General features: G+C 38.2%; 1 protein-coding gene across 3 annotated transcripts in view; it reads right to left on the reverse strand.

Annotated features, from left to right (window-relative positions):
* Window positions 1-6,962: 6,962 nt before the first annotated feature.
* The window catches only part of MED23 (mediator complex subunit 23), a 37,972-nt gene continuing 20,415 nt past the window's right edge, over window positions 6,963-24,519 (reverse strand). For all 3 annotated transcript variants that reach the window (XM_086877113.1, XM_086877112.1, XM_086877111.1), the window contains 16 exons: window positions 23,770-24,015; window positions 23,449-23,591; window positions 22,742-22,916; window positions 20,881-21,044; window positions 19,612-19,736; window positions 18,902-19,107; window positions 17,794-17,974; window positions 16,166-16,336; window positions 14,757-14,973; window positions 13,719-13,955; window positions 12,480-12,645; window positions 11,438-11,510; window positions 10,099-10,313; window positions 9,446-9,566; window positions 8,656-8,787; window positions 6,963-8,066 (listed from right to left, as the gene is read on the reverse strand). In XM_086877113.1, the coding sequence (XP_086733239.1) occupies window positions 7,893-8,066; window positions 8,656-8,787; window positions 9,446-9,566; window positions 10,099-10,313; window positions 11,438-11,510; window positions 12,480-12,645; window positions 13,719-13,955; window positions 14,757-14,973; window positions 16,166-16,336; window positions 17,794-17,974; window positions 18,902-19,107; window positions 19,612-19,736; window positions 20,881-21,044; window positions 22,742-22,916; window positions 23,449-23,591; window positions 23,770-24,015 (2,746 nt within the window). In that variant the 3' untranslated portion in view covers window positions 6,963-7,892. The remainder of the gene's footprint in view (window positions 8,067-8,655; window positions 8,788-9,445; window positions 9,567-10,098; window positions 10,314-11,437; window positions 11,511-12,479; window positions 12,646-13,718; window positions 13,956-14,756; window positions 14,974-16,165; window positions 16,337-17,793; window positions 17,975-18,901; window positions 19,108-19,611; window positions 19,737-20,880; window positions 21,045-22,741; window positions 22,917-23,448; window positions 23,592-23,769; window positions 24,016-24,519) is intronic.

Raw genomic sequence — 24,519 nt, forward strand, 5'->3', positions numbered from 1 at the left:
CAATTGCTGCCCTGCAAAAAAACTCAAGGACAAGAAAGCAGTAACAGCTGCTGCTGGGTTTATGCTTTTGTTTTTCCTGTGGATGGAAAGAAAAACATATTCCTTCTTAGAACAACTTCACCTCTTCTGCAGGTGTCATAATGAGTGTCAAGCTGAAGCAGTGAGCTGGAGTAATTGGAGCTCCTCTTTCCAAGGGACAGGCAAACAGCATCTCCAGCTTTTGTCAGACCAGTCTAGAAATGCTCTTGCTCATAGTGTGTGAGGCTGCAAATGATTCAGTTGCCACTGCCTGTGACCTTTCCTCAAGGCTGTTCATTCCTTTTGCACAACAAAAACCCCAGAGCTTCATGGAAAATACAGAAAACTCTCAGGCACATTTTTTTATAGTGGAAGGAGAAGGAGTTTTTGTAAATATTTCTTTCAGGATTGACATTTTTTTGAACATTCAGGGTTGTCTGCTTTGAACTTAACACAGGGGTAGACCTGTGGAGAAAATGAGAAGTTAGTTTTGTCCAGTGTTCAGGACAATTGGGCCCCTCAGCAGTATCCAATCTCTCTCCTTTAGTTTGGCTTGTTTCTCCAAACCTCAAACCTTGAAGAGGTCAAAATCAGCTATTAAAATACATAAAACTGACTCTAAATATTAGAGAATGCATTTTACTAAGAAAAAAAGAGGAAGTTAAAATGAAATTACTATGGTGGCTGTTCTCTCCCATCTGTAGAGTGGGAGTTTTACTCATCCTAGTGAATAAAGATAATTTAACATTCTCCACTTGAAGAATGGAGCTGTGTGCCATAACATAATAAAATAATCTTACCTGAGGCTGCTTCTTCAGCTAGGTACACCATATACAGTGCTTCTGACATATTAAATTTGAGGCCCATGGGATTCCAGACAATGTCTGGGTGCTGTTCAGGCTTCTCTCAGTTGCTCCTTTAATTCTAGAGATGGAAGGCTCAGAAAGACTTTGTAGTGCACTGTTAAAATTCAGCTTGACCTGCAACATGTGAGCCCCCTCTTCCCTTCACCTGCAGCCAGGCTCCTCTGAAGGACAAGCAGGGAATGGGCCAACAGCTAGGACGTTGCAGGAGAGGTGAAATCCATCCTGTCCTGTACTTGGGAAGGCCATGATACTTCTAAGGCATCACAAATTTCAATCTGAGATCATAGGAAGGAAAGAAATGACAGACTGTTTTCAGCTTCTAGAATTTCTCTGGAAAAATCTGATTCACCAGGCAAGCTCTCATAGGGAAAACAGGCACAAAGCCATCAGAGAAGAGGAGGTGACGTGGCTGATGTGTGACCTGCACTTCCAAAGCGTGGGCTCATGCAGGCTGAGGAACCCATTACGTACATGGGCTTTGTCCTCTGCAATTCCACCAGCAGCAGTCTGTGCTGTGGCTCAGGTAGATCAGCACTGCACTCACACTTCCTTTCCAACCTCACAAGGCTTCTTCTTCTTCCCCATCCCCTCTAAAGCTTCTAAGTAGCCCAGACATTCCTGGACCACACTCAGGATGTGATTCTCCAGCAGCACGTTCACCACATCTTGTGCCTCCTGCAGCATGGAGGCTGGGAGATGCTCATGATGCTGTTCTTCCCCCAGGCCCTGGTGCTCTTCCAGCCTCTCCCACGCCAGATCCCAGACAGGACTCACTCCCAAAAGATAAAAGCAATTTTAATTTTCACAGGGTAGCTCTGCAATTAGGGAGGAGAGGAGTCACTGGGGGCACAGATTAATAGAATAGGTGGGAAGGGAGAAGCAGAAGAGTTCTGCTGCTGAACTCTTTTTATCATGTAGTTTAACATGGTTTCACCCACAGAACAATGCTAGTTCTGCAGTGGCAGAGATGATGCTTTCTGGTTTTCCTCTTTCTATCTGTAGTCAGAGCACTGCTGCTGCTTAAGAGGCTCAGTGTCTGCCAAGGGCCCATGACAATCTGCTCTGCTATCATGCATGGAGTTAATCTACACTCCTCTAATCATTTTATCTAACCTTTTAAAGAAAGACAGCAAAACAAAGGGGAATTACTCCTGTAAGGGCCCTTAAAGGCTGGTTCAGTTGGGGCTTGATAATATGAACATACAACAGAAAAGATACTGATGTGATAAGTTACAGCCAGGCCTCCTTTCTTCTAAAACTACATCTTAACAGAAACAGCATCAAGGAAGGAAAGAACCTATGAGGATTTTTCTTGGAGAATTCAACCTCACAACACTTCAGAGAACATTAACAGTTTTCCATTCACATGTTCATCTCCTCCTCACCTCTTAAGGCCTTTATTCATTTGCCAAACACCTCCATAAATTCATACAAAAGTATTACACATAGATGCCGCTTTTGCAGCACTCACAGGAAAACCGATATTCTATTAAGAAAACCCAACAATTTTTTTCTTCCTCAACGATGTGATTTTTCTCTTTCTGCACACTGTCATTTATAGGTTGAAAGTTCTCCAGGGCAGGCACTGGCTTATTCAGGACCTTGTTTTGTGCTCTTGACTGTGACATATTTGCTAAATAATTGCATGCCTTGAGTTATAGCCACAGTGGGAATTGACACTGAATTTCTCAACTCCTCTCAAATCATACAGATAATGCTATGCTGTCATTTCACACAGAACATGCTAATTGTATTTTATACAACTTTCAGTAGAACTTTACTAATTTTAAATACACCTGCTCTTGATGTCATGACATATATGGTCTTCAAATCAGCGTGGAACCTCAGCTCAATCACCTCAGTACAAATGTTACACAGGACTGTCAGACTGCTGTCTGCTCATTTTTCACTGTTTGTAGCCACCTGTCATCTGTTCATAATGGTGTGAGACGTAACTCACTGACACTTGCATGTCCTATGTCCTCTCCTTGCTTGTTTTGCAGTATTTAACATGCCCTAGAAGTCATTAGATATTATATCCCATCAGCACAACCACAAAAATATGAAGCATATGAAAGTTGTTTTGTACATGTGATGAAGAAATTGCACCTGAGAGACAGTAACTGTGACAATGGCTCTTCTGGATGTGCAGGCTGATTTCACTGTAGGCTGAGCTGAGCTAAATCAATAATGGAATCTGACCTTAAGTCTGGAACTTCAAACTTTCAATTTATTTTTAGAACAATATCATCAGAGCCTCACACAACATGTAAATTATATACCTAGGAAATATTTAATAATGTTGGGGATTTTTCCTTTGCTTACATGGCATCCCTCAGTCTTTCCTCCTTCATGCAGCATTTTGAAACCTTTTGCTTCAAAGGTAACTGGGTAGTTTAAGAATGTCCCATGTACTACTGATGTGGGGGCAATTAGATGCAGAGACTTTTCAGCTTTTTAATTAAAAATGAAACTGTAAAGCAGCCTGGGACTGCTCAGGGCTGCAGCTGGGTTGGGACAGAACTATAGATCCTCTGGCCTTTGATAGCTGACAGGAACCGAATGTGTTGCTCTCACCACAACACAGGATTCCCTCACATTTCATGAGAAGATATTAGAAGGTGCCCACTTACCTTTGAAACAACTCACTCCTATTGAATCTGACAACAGATACACACCACCAAGTCATAGAGTGGTCTCTGTGTGAAACACTAATGAGATGAAGGACCAGACCTGAACAGCAACACAGCTCATGAGAGCTTATACAGAACAGATATATGGGGGAGGGAAAGAAAAAAGGAAAAAAAAAAAAAGAAAAAGAAACCAAAAAAAGACCACACTCAACCCCCAGAACAAAGACCTTTCTTTTAATTGAAATGATTCTAAGAATGGATGGAGAAGCACAGTGGTATCTCTCGGATTGTGGGTAACAGCAGGTGCACCAGTGAATAAATAGGGCAGTTGGATGGGAACCTCTGCATATTGGCTTTCTGGATCCTGAACCAGAAAAAGAATCCCTACTGTGCTTGTACTGGCTGAAGGAACAAAGGCACAGGGAAAACCAAAAATATTCACCACCTTTTAGAGCTGCAGAGATATTACTCCTGTTTGGTTCACCTTCAGAAAAGGTTGCATTTCAGGTACAGCCTGCCAAGCCACAGGCATCCATTTATCTCTTAAAAAGCATTCGTGCCAAAAATCAAACTCAAATACATGGTTCTTATCTACTGCCTTTTTTTTTTCATTAGGTAATCAAGTACAAAATTCTGTCATCAAATCTGGTAGCTATTGCATGAATCAAGTGATTGGCTTTTATAAAAAAAAATCATCTGAGACAATTCTGAAAGACTAAAAATTTTTGCATTTGTTTGGGAGATTTTGCAAATCCCATAGCTCTCTGGAGTCCTCCAGCAAGATTTTGAACATCAAGGACAACAGTGCAATGTCTCCTCTATGTCGTAAAATCTTGGATAAAAATGTTGGCAGATGCAAGGAAGATCTGGGTGTTCAGAATATTGCATTCAGAAACAGTTTAAGACCAGATTATATTTTGTGAAGAAATCTCCCCCTGGTGGATAAAAAGGGAATTAAAATTTTTCCTGACCTAATTTTTTTTTTTTTTTTTTTTTTTTTTTTTTTAGGTTTAGGAATCTGTTGACTCAGCCAGTCACATTTTAGTAGACATTCAAGTCTATGGGATGGAGGAAGTATGGTACTATTGTGTCTCTTCCATACTGGCTACCTGCAATTTGAAATAAAAAACAAAAGCTAAAAGTCAAGCCCCAAACCTCAGACTTCTGTTACTCCTCACTACTCTCAACCATTCTGAGTTCCAGCAGACTTACAAATTTTGACTGACACATTTTGAATTTTAAAACCTATGACAGCCATAATCAATAACAAACATACATCTGAAATTAGACTAGACTAGAATTCTGTCTTGCTTTGCTAGTGCTTTAGAAAGAATTTGGATAGCTGGATTTCAAAGTGCAAGATGTTTAACTCAAGGCAAGTGTCAATAAGAATTGACTTTTAATCCAGTACTGCTGCTGAAAATGCAAATCTAGATTATTGCAGAAGAGATACCTTATTCTGACTAGTGACAGTTAACACCTTCAGAAACTTGGTGAGTTTTCCAGAGGAAGAGTGTGCATGCTGGGAAGGACAGATGGTCCTCCTTTGTGTTTTGCAACATACAGAACCTGTAAATCCCTAATTCTACTAGGTGAGCAAGCATGACCAATTCATAGCAGTGTAAGTGGGATGCACAGCCTTTAAGCTCTGGGACAAAAGTCCAGAACTAGTCCAGTGTTGACAAAATCCAGGTTTTTCATTGATTTGCCAGTCCAGCTGAGGCAAATCCCACCCCCATAGTGCCAGATCAGTGTTCTAAAATCAACTTAACATAACCACACGTGTGGCAAAGACACAGAGCACAATGAGGGAGCTCTAAAGAATTCCAACAGCTTTCAGGACTTGCTGCTGATGACAGCTTCCCACCCAGTACACCCTCTGAAATCCCTGTGAATGAAAACAGGTGCTAGTTTAAATATTAAAAGGGATACTCTGGGTGCCACATAAAGTGCCACAACTATTTCAATATGAAATAAGACAATTCAGAAAGAAGCTCAGAAGAATAGTTAAAAATGCAGAATAGCAATGAAACAGGATTTTCTATTCTACAGGCTTTTCTATTCACATGTTGTAAAAAGTGCTTAGGAGGAGAAGTCTCACTGCCAACAAAAGTCTGCAAATCCACAACCAAAATTTTGCTTCTTGGGTCTGCCCAGAAAGCCTATGGGAAGGCCTGCACAGAACAGTTCACTGGATTTTAGGAGTTTGACCAATTATTATTTATTTGTCTTGTTATCAAAACGGAGTCCAATGGCACTAGTGACTTGACTCTGGAATGGAATAGAAGATGTATAAAAACAAATACAAAATCATTGAATTATTAAGGGGTGAAAAGATCTTTTAAGACCAAGCACCTTTGTGTTCACCACTAAACCACATCCCCAAGTGACGCATCCATGCACTTACTGAACACTTCTAGTGATGGTGATTCCATCTCAGAGACATGAAGTCTCTCCTGAGTTTCCTCTTGTCCAAGCTAACAACCCCAGCTCCCTCAGCTGCTCTTTGCAAGTCCAGACCCTTCACCAGCTCCACTGCCCTTCTCTGGACACGCTCCAGCACCTCAAAGTTTGTCTTGTAGTGAGGGGCCCAGAACCAAACACACGATATGAGGTGTGGCCTCCCGAGTGCTGAGTACTGCTGGCACTGTAGTATCCCAGTATCCTGCTGAGTCCTGGGCAGGATACACTACTGCTGATCCAGGCCAGGATGCCATTGGCTTCCTTGGCCACCCAGACACAGCTGGCCTATGTTCAGTTGCTGTCACCAGCACCCCCCAGGTCCTTTTCTGCAGAGCAACTTTCCAGCCACTCTGCCCCCAGCCTGTAGCACAGCAGGGGTGGTTGTGACCCAAGGGCAGGACCTGGTACTTGGCCTTCCTGAACCTCGTACAGCTGGGTTCAGATCATGGATTCAGCCTGTCCAGACCCACCCTGCAGAGCCTTCCTGCCCTCCAGAAGGTCAACATTCCTCCCTAACATGGGTGCCATCTGAGTCAGGGTGGCCTCAATCCCTTTGTCCACATTACCGATACAGACATTAAGCAGGACTGAGCCCTGGGGAACGCCACCTGTGACCAGCTGCCAGCATAAATAAACAAGTGTGGTTTTCTGTCAGACTACAAGTTCATTAAAGAGCACCCACAGTCTGTTACCCAAATTATACTTGGCAGAATTTAGGATTCAAGTACAAGAACAGCAAAAAAGCAAACTAAAGAACTTCCACCCAACTGAGTCAGCAACCTCTTTCCATAACTGTTAAATTTTTAGAGAGATATAAATCAGATCAGACCTGAGCTTATTAATCTGAACTCTATTTGTAACATGTTGAAACTCATTAATGGAACGCTGATAGAGAACTTGGGACATGGAAGTATCCTTGCTATGGTTAATCCTTATTTTTAAGGTAATGAGTATAGAAAAGAAACTTAACAATACTAACATGGACTTTTAAACTGTGGGGTTTTTTTAATTCAAAATTTGTTCAAAAAGATGAGTATTTACAAAACATTGAGCCTTTCAATTCTGTTATCAAAACCTGCTGAGCCCAGCACACATACACCCTAAAGCAGAATATTATCCAAAATATAGTAAGATCACAAAAATTGATGTGATTGACTTAATAAAAACTACATCATTTCCCAAACAGGAAAGATCAAATATGAACTAGCCCAGCTTGAAGTGAATATGCAGACTTCCACCAAATTCACTGGAGACAGCCTCTGGGGTGTAACCCAACAGTCTAGTAACTGACACTACATCAAACCCACTGAGGTGTGTTTAATGAAATCTGTACACACAAAATTTACAAATTTTCAAAGGTTCATTCTTAGTCTTTAAAAAGATGCCATAATTAACTCAATAAAATTAATGCAGTCTCTCTGTCTAGGAGTATTTCTGTATAAGGGCTTAAACTGTCTGCCCAAAACACAAAAAGGATTTAAATTTTTCTGCTGGATGAAAAAATAGAAATTTTTAATAAGGCAGAACCCAAATTTTAAAAGGCTGTTTTACACACACAGAGTCCTTTCATGACACAGGGAGAAAAAAGAAAAATCCAGGTGACTTCACCCAGGATAGGGAGCAGAATATGGTAAGCTCTTCAGAATTCCATCTATTTGCTTGCAGAGGACCTTCACTCAGTGCGTTCAGAGAAAGGCAACATATCCCTTTATCTAGTGTCTAGCAAAAACAGCCAAGAAGACCAGCATGCACAGAGCTAGGCAGCTTCATGATGCAAAAGAAATGAAATGAGAAGTCTGTACATGGTTCTCTGTCCCTTCATAAAGCATCCCAGATTTCAGGCCAGATGCTGCTTCACCTTGGTCAGTAAGAGGAGCAAGCCTTCACAGCAAGGTCAGCCCAGCACTTCATTTCACTGGGTTACTGGCAAAGCCACATTGACAGGCACTTGGCTGGGCTGTTGGGCAGGGGACCCATTGCTGAGAGGCTGTTGTGAAACAGCAGCTGGCTCCATTTTGCTGATGTGTGTTATGAAGCGTAGCCGAAGTTTCAAAGCTGGTCTTAGATTACAAATTATCTTCTCAACCTGTTTTAAAAAAGAAAACAATGCATTCAGTAAAAATACTCCTGCAAACAGGAGTATTTTTACATGCCACTACTGTACACAAACATCACATTAGCAGCTGAGAAAATGGAAAAAGATATAGTACATAGAGGTATTTATATTAATATTTTATTAAAAAGTGCATACTGTTATAAACTAGAGATAAATTGAGTGATTGAATTTTCACTGAACATGAATGAAATCTTCCTTTTGTTGCATGCCAAGCTGTACTACTGAATCAGAAACTAAGTAAAACTTTAGAGAAACAGATTTAAATGAATTCAAGTTATGAAATATCCAATAGCTTTATTTCTAGTAATAAGTCTAATAATAGTATTTAAAGTACTCTGAAGCTGAATTTCAGACTACATAAATTAAGCTTGCAATCTGAGATATCTAATCTACTCCATCTGAAGCTTTTCCTACATCAACTTCCTACTTTGTACATAGAGACAAATCAATTGTCAAGCAACTTGTTATACCGCTACCTATGAAAAATAGTCCACAAAAAGATTAAATTAATGTATGGGAAGAAAGATAACTAAGGTATCAATATCTACTGTTTACTTACTTGGTCTTTCACACTATCACCTGTAAACATGTATTTCATATGATACAAGAAATCACAAATGGGATCCATGTAGTTCAGATGGGAGCTGTACCGATCTGCATTCAGGAGCATTTCATAAAATGCCACTCCAATCTGTTTCCACAGACACAAAGAACAGCCCAAATGAAAACAGGTATTAAAATGTTTTAGATTAACAATATAATAAATACGTACTGCTTTTTGAGTAGCTGTGACTCCTAACAATTTACCTTCTTACAGGGATGAATGGGAAGGTCTAAGTCATCCCACGAAGCTTCACTAAATGATTCCCAAGTTAAGGGCTTCTTTCTAGCAGGGTGATATCTGACATTTTTCAGCTCATCTGCCTACTGGCAAGCTCCATCTCTTTTTTCCTCCCCTAAGCTTACTCACACTGACAAGAAACAGTTCATGTTCCTCCACCCTCACAATTCACCTCTTGCATACTCCCTTTCAGGCAGTAAGTCTGATACATATATTGCAAGTAGTTTGAGAGCCAAAGAAAGCATGCATTGCTTGATACTTCTGGGGGTTTATTTCTTTTCTTGCTTAAAAAGAAATGTACCAGGTGTTTTATCCAACAAGATTTCAGTTAACAGGGTAAGCTGAATACCAACTCAGCAACTCAGGTCTTTGCAATTACTGTTACATTTGTACAGAATTTAATTCTGAGTATTTATTAAAGATTTCTATCCCATTCTAATTAATGAGTTAATTGCAAAAAATAAAAATAATGCATACAGTAAAAAGCAAACCATGAGCCAGATTTTACCTCTATCATGCACCGTGTTCTCTCCTGCTGGAAACGTTGCAGGAAAGGACCAACGAGGTGGTAAACATAGAGTAACTGGAACTCTGTTTTCACAATGGGTATCAACGCTTCCGTGAGGAACCTGTAGTATGTCAAGACATGTACTACATCAACTGCTTGGTTATTTGGGGTTCTTTAGTTCTTTCACCTGTACCAAATTTTAGCCAAAACATTATAGTCTCTCTCACAGATTCAGACTTTTATTTTAGAAAAAAACAGTATGCCTCTGAAAATATGAGCTATTCCAAATATTATTTCAGGGAAGCTCTAGAATTAAGACTAATATTTACTGTTACAGTTGATGCTTTAGGAATGTGCTACAGTTCATGTTTTAAGAAAAAATTATATTTAATAAAAGCATAAAAACTAATGTAAATTTAAAAAGGCTTACTAAAGGCACTCACACCACATGACAGCCCTAAAGCCTACAGACAACCAGAGTTATGTCAATGGAATAAGAAGCTGGAAAAAGCCTTGTGATCCACCTGGCAAGTCTTGGAGCTCCCCTGTACATATTTATTCAGTGGTATAAAAGCTATAGGTGGAGCTTTGTTATCTACATTACGTGTGGAATTTAAAAGACAAATTACATTCTCATATAGCATTGCACCTACTTAGGAATGAGAGAAAGCTGTCCAATGCTGGAATGATGCCAGACTGCATGTGCCAAAGCCAAAGTGTAGCTACAACTCATCTCAGAGTAAGACTGGTGACATGCTGTGAAGTCAAACAGCTGGAATGGGTAACCAACCCACTCTGTCTCTGATGTCAAGCTGGGACTGTTGATGACATTCACAATGCAATCATGGAGAACAATCCAGTAGGGCTCCTGGGGAAAAAAACAACAGAACAAGCCCAAAAATTCAGAATTGTTCGTAAGAAAAACATCACCTAGGACAATGCTTCCTCAGCTCCTTCTACTATTATTGCATTTCTAAAATGTGTATACATAAATATATATGTATATGCATGTATAAATCTGTTATAAATGACATGGTATATAAATGGTAGTTGATAACCATGTCTGATGAAGATGAAAATTTAAGACTCATGATACAGAAAGCATCCATGTTAGCGGGTATGGCACACTCAAGACTTACCAAGACATATCTCATTAATTTAATTATTTAATCACCTGATATAAAGGTCTCTAAAAGAAGCAAAGACAAGGCAAGAAGCCTTAGTGAAAGAGATGTGAGAATTTTCTACTCTTCTGAGTGCAGGCACAAACAAACCAAAAAACTAAGGTGGAAACAGGAAGTAAAAAAAAGGTACAAATGACAATGAATATAGATGAAGATTCAAGGAGAGGGAACAGGAAGAATAAGAACCATTATAAAAATAATAAGAGAATAAATCCATGTTGGCTTCCCTCCAAGAAGAAGAACCATTTTATTGGGGAAGAGAGGTCACAAGGGAAGGACAGCTGTGACACATATAAAGCAACACATATGGCAAGATCAAAATTACTCAGGCAGTCTTTGTCAAGTACTAAGAGTCATGATATTCAGAAGATCAAAGTTTCTAATGATACACAAACTGCAGTACTGCAGACATTTCCTTCTGCAATCTCAGCCACATCTCATTTACATGGTTTAAGAAGACAAGATGTGAAAGTGCAAACATTAATCAAAAAGAAACTTTGCATGAGAACCTTTATAGAACTTCCTATTATATAGCTCACGTTCTCAATACTACACACATGGCATTTAACTATGTATTTAAATTGGAGTGATTTACTTGTTCATATCCTAGCCTCAAAACAAAACTCCTGGTCAATTTTTCTATGCTGGAGGAGTAGATTTTTCTCAAACATGCACACAATCTTCTGAATAGCTTGCTGTGGAATCTACAGATGCTGGCTGTAAGTTTTTACAATGTACTCTAGAAAGATGATAAATGTTTCACGGAAGAATATTTTTTTTCATTTTAAAACACAACATATTGACTCACTGGTAAGGCTGTGATAATCAGTCCAATCGCATTCATCCAAGCTGTGATGTTCTCTCTTGGCACTAGGGGCTGACTAGAGACAAAGAAAAAGAAAACTATAGCTCTGAAGTACACAACTGCAATTTGCGCCTCTTGTGCATCTACAGACCAGGTGTACTTACACCAAGAATATTTGTCAAGCTGAGAGAACTACAAAAACACACACAGGTATTTACAAGAGCCAAAAGATGGTATAAATGCTATTGGGATGCTTGCAAAACTTTGTTTGGGTGTGTTTTGCATTCGTAGCAGATTTCCATCAAAGGCTTCAAACTTTTTTCCTTAAGCTTTAGTACCTAAGGGTTGTTTGTCTCTTTATTGACTCCTTCCCTCCATATGCCCCAAACAAAGCTACCAATAATACATTACTAAGCTGAATGAGGTTGTACCCAAGTAATTCCAGGTTTGTCATTGCTCAGTGATGTCAACTGAATGGCTACAAAAATACCAGGTCCTGTCTCACACCACAGTTTTTTTCAGTGGCTGCCCAAGAAACAGCTTTGGGTCGAATTTAATGCACCATGACCAAAGGTCAGCCTTGGCACACCACTGTTTCAAAGTATCTCTGATACATAAGGAAGATACAGAGTCCTGCCAAGGATTCCTGTCCCTTTACACTGAAAAAAGCTGTGGTATCTGCTGATGAGATGTCCTCCTCTCAGATGTCCTCCTCTCAGCATAGTTGAAAGGACAACAGACTTTCACCAGGATTTCTGGCTGAACCCAATGGGTAAGATCTCTGCCTGTGTGAGGTTTTACCTCTAACTCTTATGGGCATCATGCCACACAAGCTGGTCCTGAAGCACACAATCCACTACACCATAGGGATCTAATGTGATTTTTCTGCTTAATCCCTTGTTTGTAATCCAGAAGTACTTTATATATAAAATGTTACCTATATACACTTCAATTTTTTAAAAAAAACAAGAAAATTATTATCACAGAGTACTTTAGCAATCTCTATGCATTTATTGCAGAAAACCATTTCAGAAAGCCAACATACCTCTTCAGCACAACATTCAGCAGAGCATTGCCCACCTCCTTCCCTGGAACAGCCAGAGCCATGAGCTCAACACAGGTAACGTGCAGAGCATGGGCAGCTGGGTTAGGAAACTCATTGAATCTCCAGTCACAATTTGGAAATGGACCAGGTGATTTGCCTGCCATAGGTGACAATGGTTAAGGAAAAAAAGCTGCCCCAACACAGACAAGTATAAGCAGCACAGTGACTAAAAAAATCAGTGCATATACCACACACTAAACTGAACTGAAAATTGCTAAAACAAGTAGAACAATGACATTTCATTAAAAAACAAAAGACATATGGAAGTATGAATGTAAGATGCTGATAATCATTGAAGGACTGCATGAATACATAGCTATAAATCTATTACACACACAAAAGGATAAACTTCCCTGATTAAGTGGTGGAAAAAACAACACCAACCATCTCATTCACTGTCTGCTTTCAAGAGGAGAAAATATAAATAATAGGAATTTCTACTCACATATTCAGAAACCATTCATTTGCCTCTCTGTAAGATCTTCTAGCAGACTTCTAGGGTGACAGTTTATGCAAAAGGAGTTCCTTAGTCTCTGAAAATACTCCACTTTCCCAAACAAGACTAACTTATTTGAAATAGATACAGAGAAGTTCTCCAGAGTTAACATCTGCATAAAAGCAGAGGTTTATATAATTTTAGCTTTCTTTGGAGACACTGAATAGACTTCTTTCAAGTTACACATTTAAGAAAGGAAAGTTCAGGAGAAGGAGTGAAAGAACTTGTAACATCCTGAAAATTGGTCAACTCTTGTAAAGCTCCTCCAGAAAGAAGCCAAAGTCCAAGAAGATTCCCTTTCTCTAATTTGCCAGCTATTCCTACATCTTAAATGTGGCACTGCTATCAGTATATTATTCTCAGTAATACTAATAAATGGCATTAGAAAACAATAACAGTAATCTAATTTTTGAAAAATTATTCAAATATTCACACTTTGCATCAAGCTATTTTTTTGACAATCAAAATTCAATTCAGAAAGCATAAACATCAGAAATTGCATTTCTAAGTGATGCTTAAACAGTGAAATATTTATATATCTGCACTGTATTTCACTTTCACCGTATCTTTTAGTTAAGCACATCCCTGCTTAGGATAACAAAGAAACTGAACTTTGTATTTTGATGAAATGAAGCTGTAAGACATTGTCACAGCTTACTTAAAGCAAGCTTTTAAAAGGATATTGTCTACTAGTCTTCCAATGAGCTTGCAATAGTAAGCATCATCAGGAACCCATGGATTCTCTTCTCGGGGATTCATGGCACATTTGAGGTAAGTGTCACTCAGACACCAGCCTAGTGGACGATTATCTTTGAGAGAGCCAATTATGGCATGAACGAGTTTTCTCTTGAGGTTTGTGCGCTCTCTCAGATGCCCCTCATAATAGTGAAGGGTGTTGTACAGGTAGGTCACTGGTCGGTCTGCCAAGGAAAAAGGGAAAACAATAAAAGCCAGAAATAACTTCCAGCATCACTATTTGTGGCAAATTAAAATCAAGAGCTCTGCAGGACTAAGTTGCATTTATTTAAAAACAGCACATAAGGAATTGATTTATGTTCTTTATTTCAATATACTCTACAAAGCTGATTCTCCTTTGTCTTGTACATACTTCAGTGTTGGCGTAAAACAAAGGAGGTCAGTATTAATAACAGTTCACAACTTTATGGTAATATTAATATATCTGTAAGTAAACTGACTAAATCATCTCTTCATATAAAAGGTATTAGGTAAGAAGACTCCACCAAAGAAGTCACAGTAAAGAAAGGGTATTGTAAATTGTCTAAGCATAATATAGCAATGACACCTATTAAAAAATTATTATAAAAGTGCATTTCTAAAAGCATTCAAGTATCAGGTCAAGTTATTTGAATCATAAGTAAGGATAAAGAGAGGAACTGCTTTTCAATTGTTTCAGTCTTGGTAACAAAAAGTTTATTAGGACAGAGATCCAAGTATTTACTGCTAGAAGGGAATGGAAGGGAAAGGTGTGAAGGAAGCATGAATTAGGAAGAGATACCTGAGTAAAAACAAGTTCACTATTAATAAGCTCAAATTTACTAAACAGGAAATGCACTTCTCTGTGTAAATGTACACAGGGTTTAGAGAACAGGAAAGGAAGAAGGCAAAGCTGTGCTAATACATGAACATCACGAATGAAAGAGGTGAAGAGCACATAACGATCACAACAAGAACATATCCGACTGTATTCATGGAATACTTACCGTGGAATTTGTATAAGCCTCCCAGATGATCCAATAAAGTTTCTAGTGATTTGGACACTGGAAGCAATTCCAGAAATCTATGAATTACAATATCAAAAACTGGCAGAAAGCGCAGGCATACATTTCCAAAATAAATTGGTAAGTACTGGGGCTGGATCTGAACTGGGGGATTCACTTGTTCTGCCAAGCCTTCAAAATACAGCTTTTCAGGGTATTTCTGGAAAAACAGAAATCCACCAAAATCAAGATCTTTCTTTATAAGTAATGGATTAAACATTCAGCATCTACATTGCTTTAAAAAGACACTTCAGAACCCTCTTTATCACATTTGAATTCGGTGAACCTTACTGTAAGCTTACTGAAGGAAACTGAACTCTGACTTAAAATGGCTATTAGAATAGTACCTTCAAAAAAAACCCAGAACAAAGTTTCACCACCACTGAAAATGGGCATAAGAGAACATTAAAAATCCCAAAGCAAAGCTGAAAGCAGCCAGCGCTAAAGTGTCCTCTGTTGTGTAATTGAAGAGAAAAACCTAGGGGAAATCAGCACTACTGGAAGTTTCTGGATCATATACTAAATTAGAACACTAGAAACAGCATGAATGAAATAATGCCCTGGGAAAGAATTGTAATGTACTCAAATTAACAGATGGATACTGCTGAGGGCTGAACTCATGTTTTACCTGTGACTGAAATTTCAATATGCCAGGTTGGGTGTAGTGACTGTACAGCCATGTCAAAGCACTTCCCAGGCCCATTTGCCTCCCTGCTACCATTACACTTCTAGGCACTGTCAAAACAGTGTACAGCAAAGTCAGGGGGCTAATACAGACCAAACAGCTCCTGGGTCAATCTAGATGGCATGTACATGACAGCTTGTTTGTATCTGTTCCATCTCAGTGTTTATTTTCTGATAGAACAACTCCTTGGCACATCCTTTTATAGCCAGCAGAAACCAGTATGTTTACAGGAGCATTAAATTCTCAGCAATTCTCTTCCCTAACATATCAGGCTATCATGTTCTTGTCACACAGAAGACAGAGGAAGTTTCAATAATTACAAGAAAATGTAGGTTTAATGATTGGTATAATCATAAAACACCAGACAAAACACCTTCTCCCTCATGCACAAAACTCTGTTCTAAATGAATTTCAGTGTAAACAAGATTTTAAAATTATTTGATTTAGATGAGAAAGAATGAACATCCACCCAATTCTCAAGCAACGTCTATCTTTGAATATTACTGCATTATAATTTCAATTTCAATTACAATTTCAATGACATGGCTTATTAGGCAAGTCCAAAAATTTATAAAGCTGCCCTGTAAATGATGGCTGATATCAATTCAACATTAATTATTACAATAAAAAAAAAAAAACAAAAACAACACATCATTAGCTGTGATACCTTGTGGTAACTCATATGCTTTGTATGCCAGTCATTCTGCAGCCAGTGTTCCGGAGAATTCTCCTTCACAAAATCACTCACTCTGTTTCTGAAATCATTAGGCTTCAGTAAGAGTAATTGGATTATGAAGTAACAAACTTGAGCTTCGTTTCCTTCATGACTACGCATTGCCTTAAATGAAACAGATCAGATAACATGAAATTCACACTGAAAATAGGGTCTTTCAACTCTATTTTTCAAGAGAAGACATAAAAAAGAGGCAGGTTCAATCCCTATCCCATTTTTTGTTCCATGGGCAGAAGGTCTTATAAAGTCCCCAGTGGTAGCACTTTCTCCATGAATTCTAGCTCTCTTTCATCTGTCAGATGTCTTATTGAAAATAACCAATTAAATAACAATGAAGTTAAGATTGCTTTTAACCTCTGTCCACTCTGACATGATTGGACTTCAGTCTGCAAAACAAATTAGAATTCAAACAACCAGCTTTACATTAAGATGAGATTTAAAATTAAAAGACAATTACTGAATGCAAATGTAGTTCTCTCTAGGTGAATACTGCTTTATTTTATAGGATAACATGAAAAGCAAGAGAATGCAATTTCTGTCTTACTACTGTGATGAAAGAGGATAATTTCTTTATGGAAAGAAAGCATACTCTAATGGGTACAAGATTTTCCTATGTTTGTGAATGAATGAATGAATAGAATGCAATATCCTACCTATCTTTTAAGGCTGAAGGAATCATACAACCATAGAATCATTTAGGGTAGAAAAGACCTTCAGGATCATTGAGTGCGACCATTAATTGAGCAGTGCTACTAATCCATGTCCTGAAGTGCCACACCTACACATCTTTTAAATATCTCCAGGGATGGTGATGCAACCACATCCTTGGACCGCCTGTCCTTTATCTTTCAGTGAAGATACTTTTCTTAAAATACAATCCAGCACAACTTGATGCTGTTTCTTCTTGTCCTATTGCCTATCACTTCTATGGCAGAAGAGGCTGACTCCCACCTGGCTACATCCTCCATTCAGGCAGCTGTAGTGGGCGATAAGGTCACCCCTGAGCCTCTTTTTCTCCGGGTTAAACACCCCCAGCTCCCTCTGCTGCTCCTTGTAAGACTTGTGGTCCAGACCCTTCACCAGCTCTGCTGCCCTTCTCTGGACATGCTCAATGTCTGCCTTGTAGTGAGGGGCCCAGAACTGCCCAGCCTTTAGCACTGCATGGGGCTGTGACTCAAGCTCAGGATCCAGTACCTGGCCTTGCTGAACTTCAAACAACTGGCCTCAGCCCATTGATCCAGCCTGTCCAGGCCTCTCTGCAGAGCCTAAATAACTGCACAGCTCTGAGGTCAGAGACCCAAACCAACAATCACAACATTTAATAATACCAGTTCAATGGTTGCCATAAAATAACTAAGAAATGCTTCCCTGAAGACTTAAGAGAACTGTAAGAGTTGGGATTTTATGCTGCTTAAAGAAAGAATCTATTATTTTACTTGATTACTGACTTAGCAAAATAGTCACTATTTAAGGCCAATTAATTTCTAAAAGATTGCTCCTAAAAAATGAGTCAGAAAGCAGACTGCATGAACTGTCATCTTATCTTCTGAAGAGATACTTACCAAGCAGAGTATCAACCTATCCAGTGTTACAATATTGTATTTCCACACCATGTCATTGAGAATCTCAATACATTTATTGAGCTGCTGTCCTCCTGCAGATGTAGAGAATTCATACACCAAGAAATCTGCAAATGTCCTGACATGTGCCACCAGAGCTCTGGCCCCAATTCTTTCTAACACTCTATCAGGGAGGGGAAAAAAAAGCAACAAGAAATTGTTACAGTTCCTAACGCATTTCTAATGCACATCTATTTGATATAAATAAGCGGATTTTAACACAATTGCCTTAAACAACAACAACAAAAAGACAAAATTCCCTCCCTCTTACTGAAGCAAATGCCAAAGCAAAACAAAACACTCCAACTTTAGAGCAAAAGAATTCCAAAGTACAAATACGAATCAGGAGAAATGCTTCAAGTTCACTAATTTCATCTGCCCAGAACTCATGCTTTACTTATTCAATTTTATTTATACACCTCTGAGAACAACCTTCCGCAACTCAACTTCATTTTCCTGCGCCATGCACTTTAATACAACCATAGCATTATAAACAACTTCCTCATTGCACACAAGAGTAACACATGCTATCATAAACACTGTTTCAGCAGACCTAGGAAGGACTGAAAAGAAATAAATCTATTTTTCACAGCTGGGAATGAGGCTGTTTCAACCAGGAACAAATTTTAAACATGAGATGATTGCTACTTCTGTAATGAATTTTCATCTTAATCCAACATTTGTTTCTTAAAGAAATATTTGGCCTTTATTCATGTATAAAGGCTAAGTAAATGAATGCTTTAGATTTTCCGTTTACTCCTTCAGACTGCCTGAAACATTGCTATTACAAGTAAACTGCTTAATTCAAACACCTAACATCCTTGTTTCTCACCAGGAAAAATGTGCACTGCAGACCACTGCACGGTGGAATCCATCTTAAACACTGCACAATTATTATGGCATGCTGGCTACTACCTAGCTCCACTCTCTTTTTCCATGCTATGCATGCTCCAAATTAATTTAAAGAACAAACTGTCAATGCACAAGGCCTATGTCCTCAGAACTGAGAATATTGCTTAATATCTTTGAAATAGCATGTTTTTAAGCTCACCTGTAACCGATTTGATTAATGTGATCAGTGTCTAACAACATCTTCCACAGGAGACAAAGGAAAAGCGGGGATGAACCTTGAGCAGAGAAGTGTGTGATTATTTCATTCTCGCTGGTCATCGACTTCCACTTCCGGTACTCTTCTTCCACGTTCTTCTTCAGATTAAAACGGCTTTCCTGAGGCACGTTGTTCTGCTTGAAGAACACCTGAAAAAAGGAGACTTTGCGATGACTGAGAGCCTACAGTAAAATATTTGAACAGAAAAATTTTGCCTGATTTAGCACTGTATGGGCTCCTACTTCCTTGTACCATACAACCTACTAGGGACAGTTATTATTTCACTGTGATACCACAGTGACTTTTATCACTAACAAAGCTACATGACAAACTGCCAGAGAAAAAATGCCTTTTCCAACTTTTTATTTTATTTTTTTGATTTTTAAACCATCTGATCCACCTTGCACCAGAAGTATCACTTCTTTGTGATCACTTTGACCAAATCTGACCTTAGAATACTCCATGGGAATATGGCTAACACATTTCTAAAGAAATAGCAATGTTATAATCATGTTGCACTCTTTAGGGACTTGAGATTAATGCAGTCTAGACAGGGGACGAATCTCACCAAACCACAAAAGGCAAAGGATCTTGTTAAGAGAATGAATTCACTTTTATTTCCAATTGTAAAGCCTTCAGGTTTAAACTATTACCTGCAGAGGAGCTGGAAAACAACTTAGCGTATGTGATGCCCAGTTATGTGGAGTGAAACTCATGATAGTCTGCAGTATGTCCTTGCACCAAGTTCCCTGAATTGAATCAGAGCCTGTGAAAAAGTCTAGAAAATTGATTGATGGTATTAGAATTTCACATAAAATCATTTCTTATTAATATTCCTTTTGTCATTCTACACAACAAGGCTTTTCTATTCCAATGCAGTTTCCTTTTTTTGTCCAACTTCTCCCAGTCCCTTTCTTTGACTTTATTTGCTCTAGAGAAGATGCTAGATATTACCTTTCTATGCTACTAACAATAAGAAAGCTATTTATACAGTTTGAGTTAGAAATAAAGCAATCATGATTTTCATATTTCATATTTAATTTCCTGTAATGTCACTAAAACAAGCTTCTGCTGATTAACTGATTAGACTTTTAGAAAAAAATCCTGAGGAAGAAAATGATGATGAAATTGTCAGATACCATTTTATATTGCTTCAAAAAGGCTGTTTAGAATTACCTGTCCAAATTAAGCTGTAGAAATGAATGAAAACCTCATTCCCCAACCCCTGGGCTGATTTCATCAAAGACTGAGAAATGGTTAAAAAATAAAGAAACCAACACATGGAAGTCCTTTCCCCTTCAGATCACCTCCACCAGTCTTAAGTGAATCAGTTGTTCTAACTTTCCCATGAGTCTGCAGACTAGAGCCATAAAAAAGGAGAGAGAAAACATCTCCCTCAAAGCCAACAAAAACCTGATCCATGTCACTGTACACTGTTAAAACATTAAATTTCACTGTTAAAACAATGAAAGCTTCCTTTTCATGCCAAACTACCACACCTCCCCAAGCAAAAGAAATCCAAAATTTAGACTACTTTTTCTTAAATGCAAGCTATAGAGGGGGTGGCTTTCACATGAGCAGCACAGTTGCTGTATTTCATGCTATTTAAATAACATATGTCAATAATCAATCCAAACATTTACATTTAAAATAACGAATCTCAAAATAAGACACTAAAAAACTCTAAATCCTAGTCACAATGTACCTTTGACTAAACTTTTAAAGAATGTTTCATTATACTACTGCTTCAATTATAGCTTTTTGCCTAAATACAAGTAGCTGAAAATTAAAATTACACTTTTTTCAAAACCAGAAGTGCATGGGATATGTTTTATGACTAGGTCATTTCCATGACACTTTTTTGCACAGTAGTTTAGAGAAATTGTTTGACTACAGCTTTTTCTGGGATGTACTGCTATTACCTGTCACATGTGTTGCCCTTGCCAGAGTTAAGATCAAAGCCCTGTTGAGTTCTTCTGATTCTGCTGAAAGAACTGTTTTGGGATCATTGAGGAACCGTGTGAACTGTGGTTGGACTTCTGAGCTGCCCAAAGCTGTGATTAACCTTAGAGCAGTACTCTCAACACTGAAAGAAGGAAACAGTCCAGTTACCAAGTAATACTTATGCTGATGCTTCTAAGATTCCAAAAACACCTACTTTTTTTCCTCCATTTACTGCTTCAAATAATACAGAAACATTTTGTTTTAAAAATTATTTTCTTAACCTTTTGAAAAAGCTCACTTTTCTACTGCTTAATAAATTTATCAACTATTTCAGTATCTTATTTTCAAATAAAGCACTCAAAAGTAGATTTAGCAAAAATTCCAAGTGCAGAGACCCTGAAAAAAGAACCTCAAGTCTCTCCAATTTAGAGCCCCACATTATTATTATTTGCACATCTTCATCTAAAGAAGATAATATAAATAAATATATGCAAAACCAAAATAAAAAGACATGAATAATACATCGGAAGCTTCAAAGCCAACTACCATCTTCAAGTAGACAGCACTAAATTGTCCTTATTAAAGAAATTAGGAAGTTGAGGAAGTATAACTTTTGATTAAAAGCACTTCAATTTCCAGTGATTTAGCTGGAAGCACTTTTCACACCAGGTAGTTTGAAGTCATTGGAAAGATTTTTATAACATTGTGTCTTTGAAATGCCAAAGCCAGAGTTTAGTTTATTCTAGTTGCATGCAGTGCTCATTAAAATTGACTAACATCTGTATTTTACAGACTAAGATGACAAAACAAGATTGAGATCAATAAAGAGATCAAGGCCTTGAATTTAAGGAGAAACTTGTCTTGTTTTCTTTATGCTTGGTAAAGGATAAGCAACTAGGCAATTTGAATTTGGACTATGAAATTGAGAAGCCTGATCCAGTGGAAGATGTCCCTGCCCACGGCAAAAGATTTGAAACTAGATGACTTTAGATCCCTTTCAGCCCAAACATTCTATGAATCTACTGTATAATTAGACTTTCTCTATATGAACTGGTAATAATGAAGTTACTCTGTCTCACATACTCCCACAAAATTTTTTGTTCTCTAAGAGTGAAAGGACACTATTTTTCCCAACTTTCTGAAACAAGCCCCAGATTCTGCATAGAAACTGCATCTTATGCTCTTCAAATTCATTAACAGTAAGGTAAACTCAAAGCTTCTGCCTGGAATTACCTGCATAACCTCTTTAGACCTTCTCTAACCAGCTTTGTCACCTTGTATTCAAATTGGCCACTGTTTCAGGCTATCATACCCCCTACACACCCTATGAGGGACCCCACTCAGGTTCACGTTCAGTCTCCATAGCTTTGCAAACTCTTTTTCAGCTGCAGCATGAACCCGATTAATTCTCCGATTTGACTGAAAATCAACCTCATAAAAAAAATTAAGTGGACCCAACTTAACTCTTGCAAAGGAATTAAACACCCTCTAAAGAAGGAAGCACAGTCTTGACAGAAAAGTCAAGCACTGATTACAAGTAGCAGGCACCGCCCTTTATCTACAATGCAAGAAGCACTTCTGGACATGACAGTTCTGCTGCACATCCTATTGTGCTGACGCATTACACCGCTGCCATGGCTGTGCAAGACGCTGCCTCGTGCATCTCTGTAGAGCACTACTGCGAACATCCAACTTACTGCTGAAACACACCCTGCTGAGACACCCCAAAACAAGTCAGCCACAGAACTAAGACTGGGGAGTGCCATTTAAACAGTTCTCATGCAGCTTTCAACAGGAAGGAATCTGAGATTATGGACAAATATGGCAAATGTCACCCACCAGAGATGGAGCTGGTTCTGATTGGTCTGTGGCACAGCAGCCAAGGAATGAAGATGGCTGAGGAGCTGGACTCTGTAATGAGGCTGGATGTGATGCATCCGATAGCTAAACATTTCCAGCAGAGTATGCAAAATTCCCCATGCATGAGATTTGAACACAGTTGGCAGGAGCTGACCTTAAGAAAAAAAGTTTGTAAAGTAAGTTTTACAACTGATCACACCCTGAAATACAACTACAGGGTACATTGGTTTTATTAGGCTGTAAGTCAGACTTTGGATTTGAAAAGTGTATTACTTCCAAAGAGCATATGTGCAAATGCTGTCTGAAGATGCTGTAAATGTATAGTTTAATAATCTTTTGAATAAACACATACAGCAGACATGCAAATTATTTCAACAAGAGCAATAAAGTATCCTGTGTGTCTCAAAGTAACTTTGCTTTGCTTTTCCATTAAGCATGTTTTTACACAACACAGCACAACTGTAAAGGTCCTGGCCATAAAAGTGATGGCATAAAGGGACAGCAGCACAACTAGTCTGGAATTTACTGCAACACTAGGACAACTTTCATGGCTTCTTTTATATTAAACTAATTTATACACACTGCACAATTATATTTGCAGTTTTACTATGGTCTCCAGTTGCCATTAAATTAAAATACCACTTAACAGAAAGAAAGGGGAAAAAAATAAGAGTTTTCTTTCTTACTGATAAAGCCTTTGATGCCCAAGGATTCTATTTCCATATAAACCAATAGCCGACTATAGGTTTCCACAAGAGCAGGAGCCAAGGCCACACTAGATTTTGCATGAGCCAGCTTAATTACCCTTGTAGCTATGCTGTGAATCAGACTGAAAAAGAGAGAAAGTGTTTTTGAATCAAAAACATGGACTTGAAATTTAACACATTATTAAAGTAAATGAATAGATCTATATATGACATGTCCAGCCACAGAAAGTCTTTCTGATGATAATTAGTTACACACAGATTTATGGGTTAAAAAGAAAAAGCTAGTTGCATGTACTCTACCTCATTTTGGCATGAACTGTGAGTGAGTCCAAGAGGTTCATTGGCAGTGGGGTGATTGACCCTGATGCCATGCAATTAGTCCCTGGAAGAGGTGTCCTCATGTTTCCATTTCCATAAATAGTCTCTACTAGTACACCCATTGGCAAAGTGAAACACTCTGAATTGGTTGAGTAAGCGTTGCACAGCAAGGCAATTTTGTAGTCATTCATCTGTAAGCTTTTATTTCTTAAGCTCTGTTGCAAAAACCTGTGTGCAAAAAGATTAAATGTTAAGCAGAAAGAAGAATACATATGCATTCCAAGAATACAACTACAACAGTGTCAGTCAAAAACCTCATTATAAAATAGTAGAAAAAAATCAAAATAGTTATAATTGCACCACATCAACACAACTACTTCTTATGCCACAGTTTCACCATGTTACTATTTTTCTATACTGGAGAAATACAAATTTCTCAGGAGAAAAACCACAATTAAAATCACCTTTGCAGACAAAAACTTCACCCAACGTACTGCTTATCCAAACTTTCCAAACCACAGTGTAACAAAACAAAACTGTCCATTTACTTTCAGATTCTCTACCAGTAAAAAATATATTTTTGCCATTCTATTCTATAAAATATATTTTTATATATTTTAAATATATACACACACAAATATATATATACAATATACTATAAAATACATAATTTCCACTAGCTGGATAACAACATTTCACTTTTTATGAAATATTTTGAGTTCTGTCTCTTGA

This window comes from Cyanistes caeruleus, chromosome 2 (assembly GCF_971803275.1).
Source record: "Cyanistes caeruleus chromosome 2, bCyaCae1.hap1.1, whole genome shotgun sequence".
Classification (NCBI taxonomy): domain Eukaryota; kingdom Metazoa; phylum Chordata; class Aves; order Passeriformes; family Paridae; genus Cyanistes; species Cyanistes caeruleus.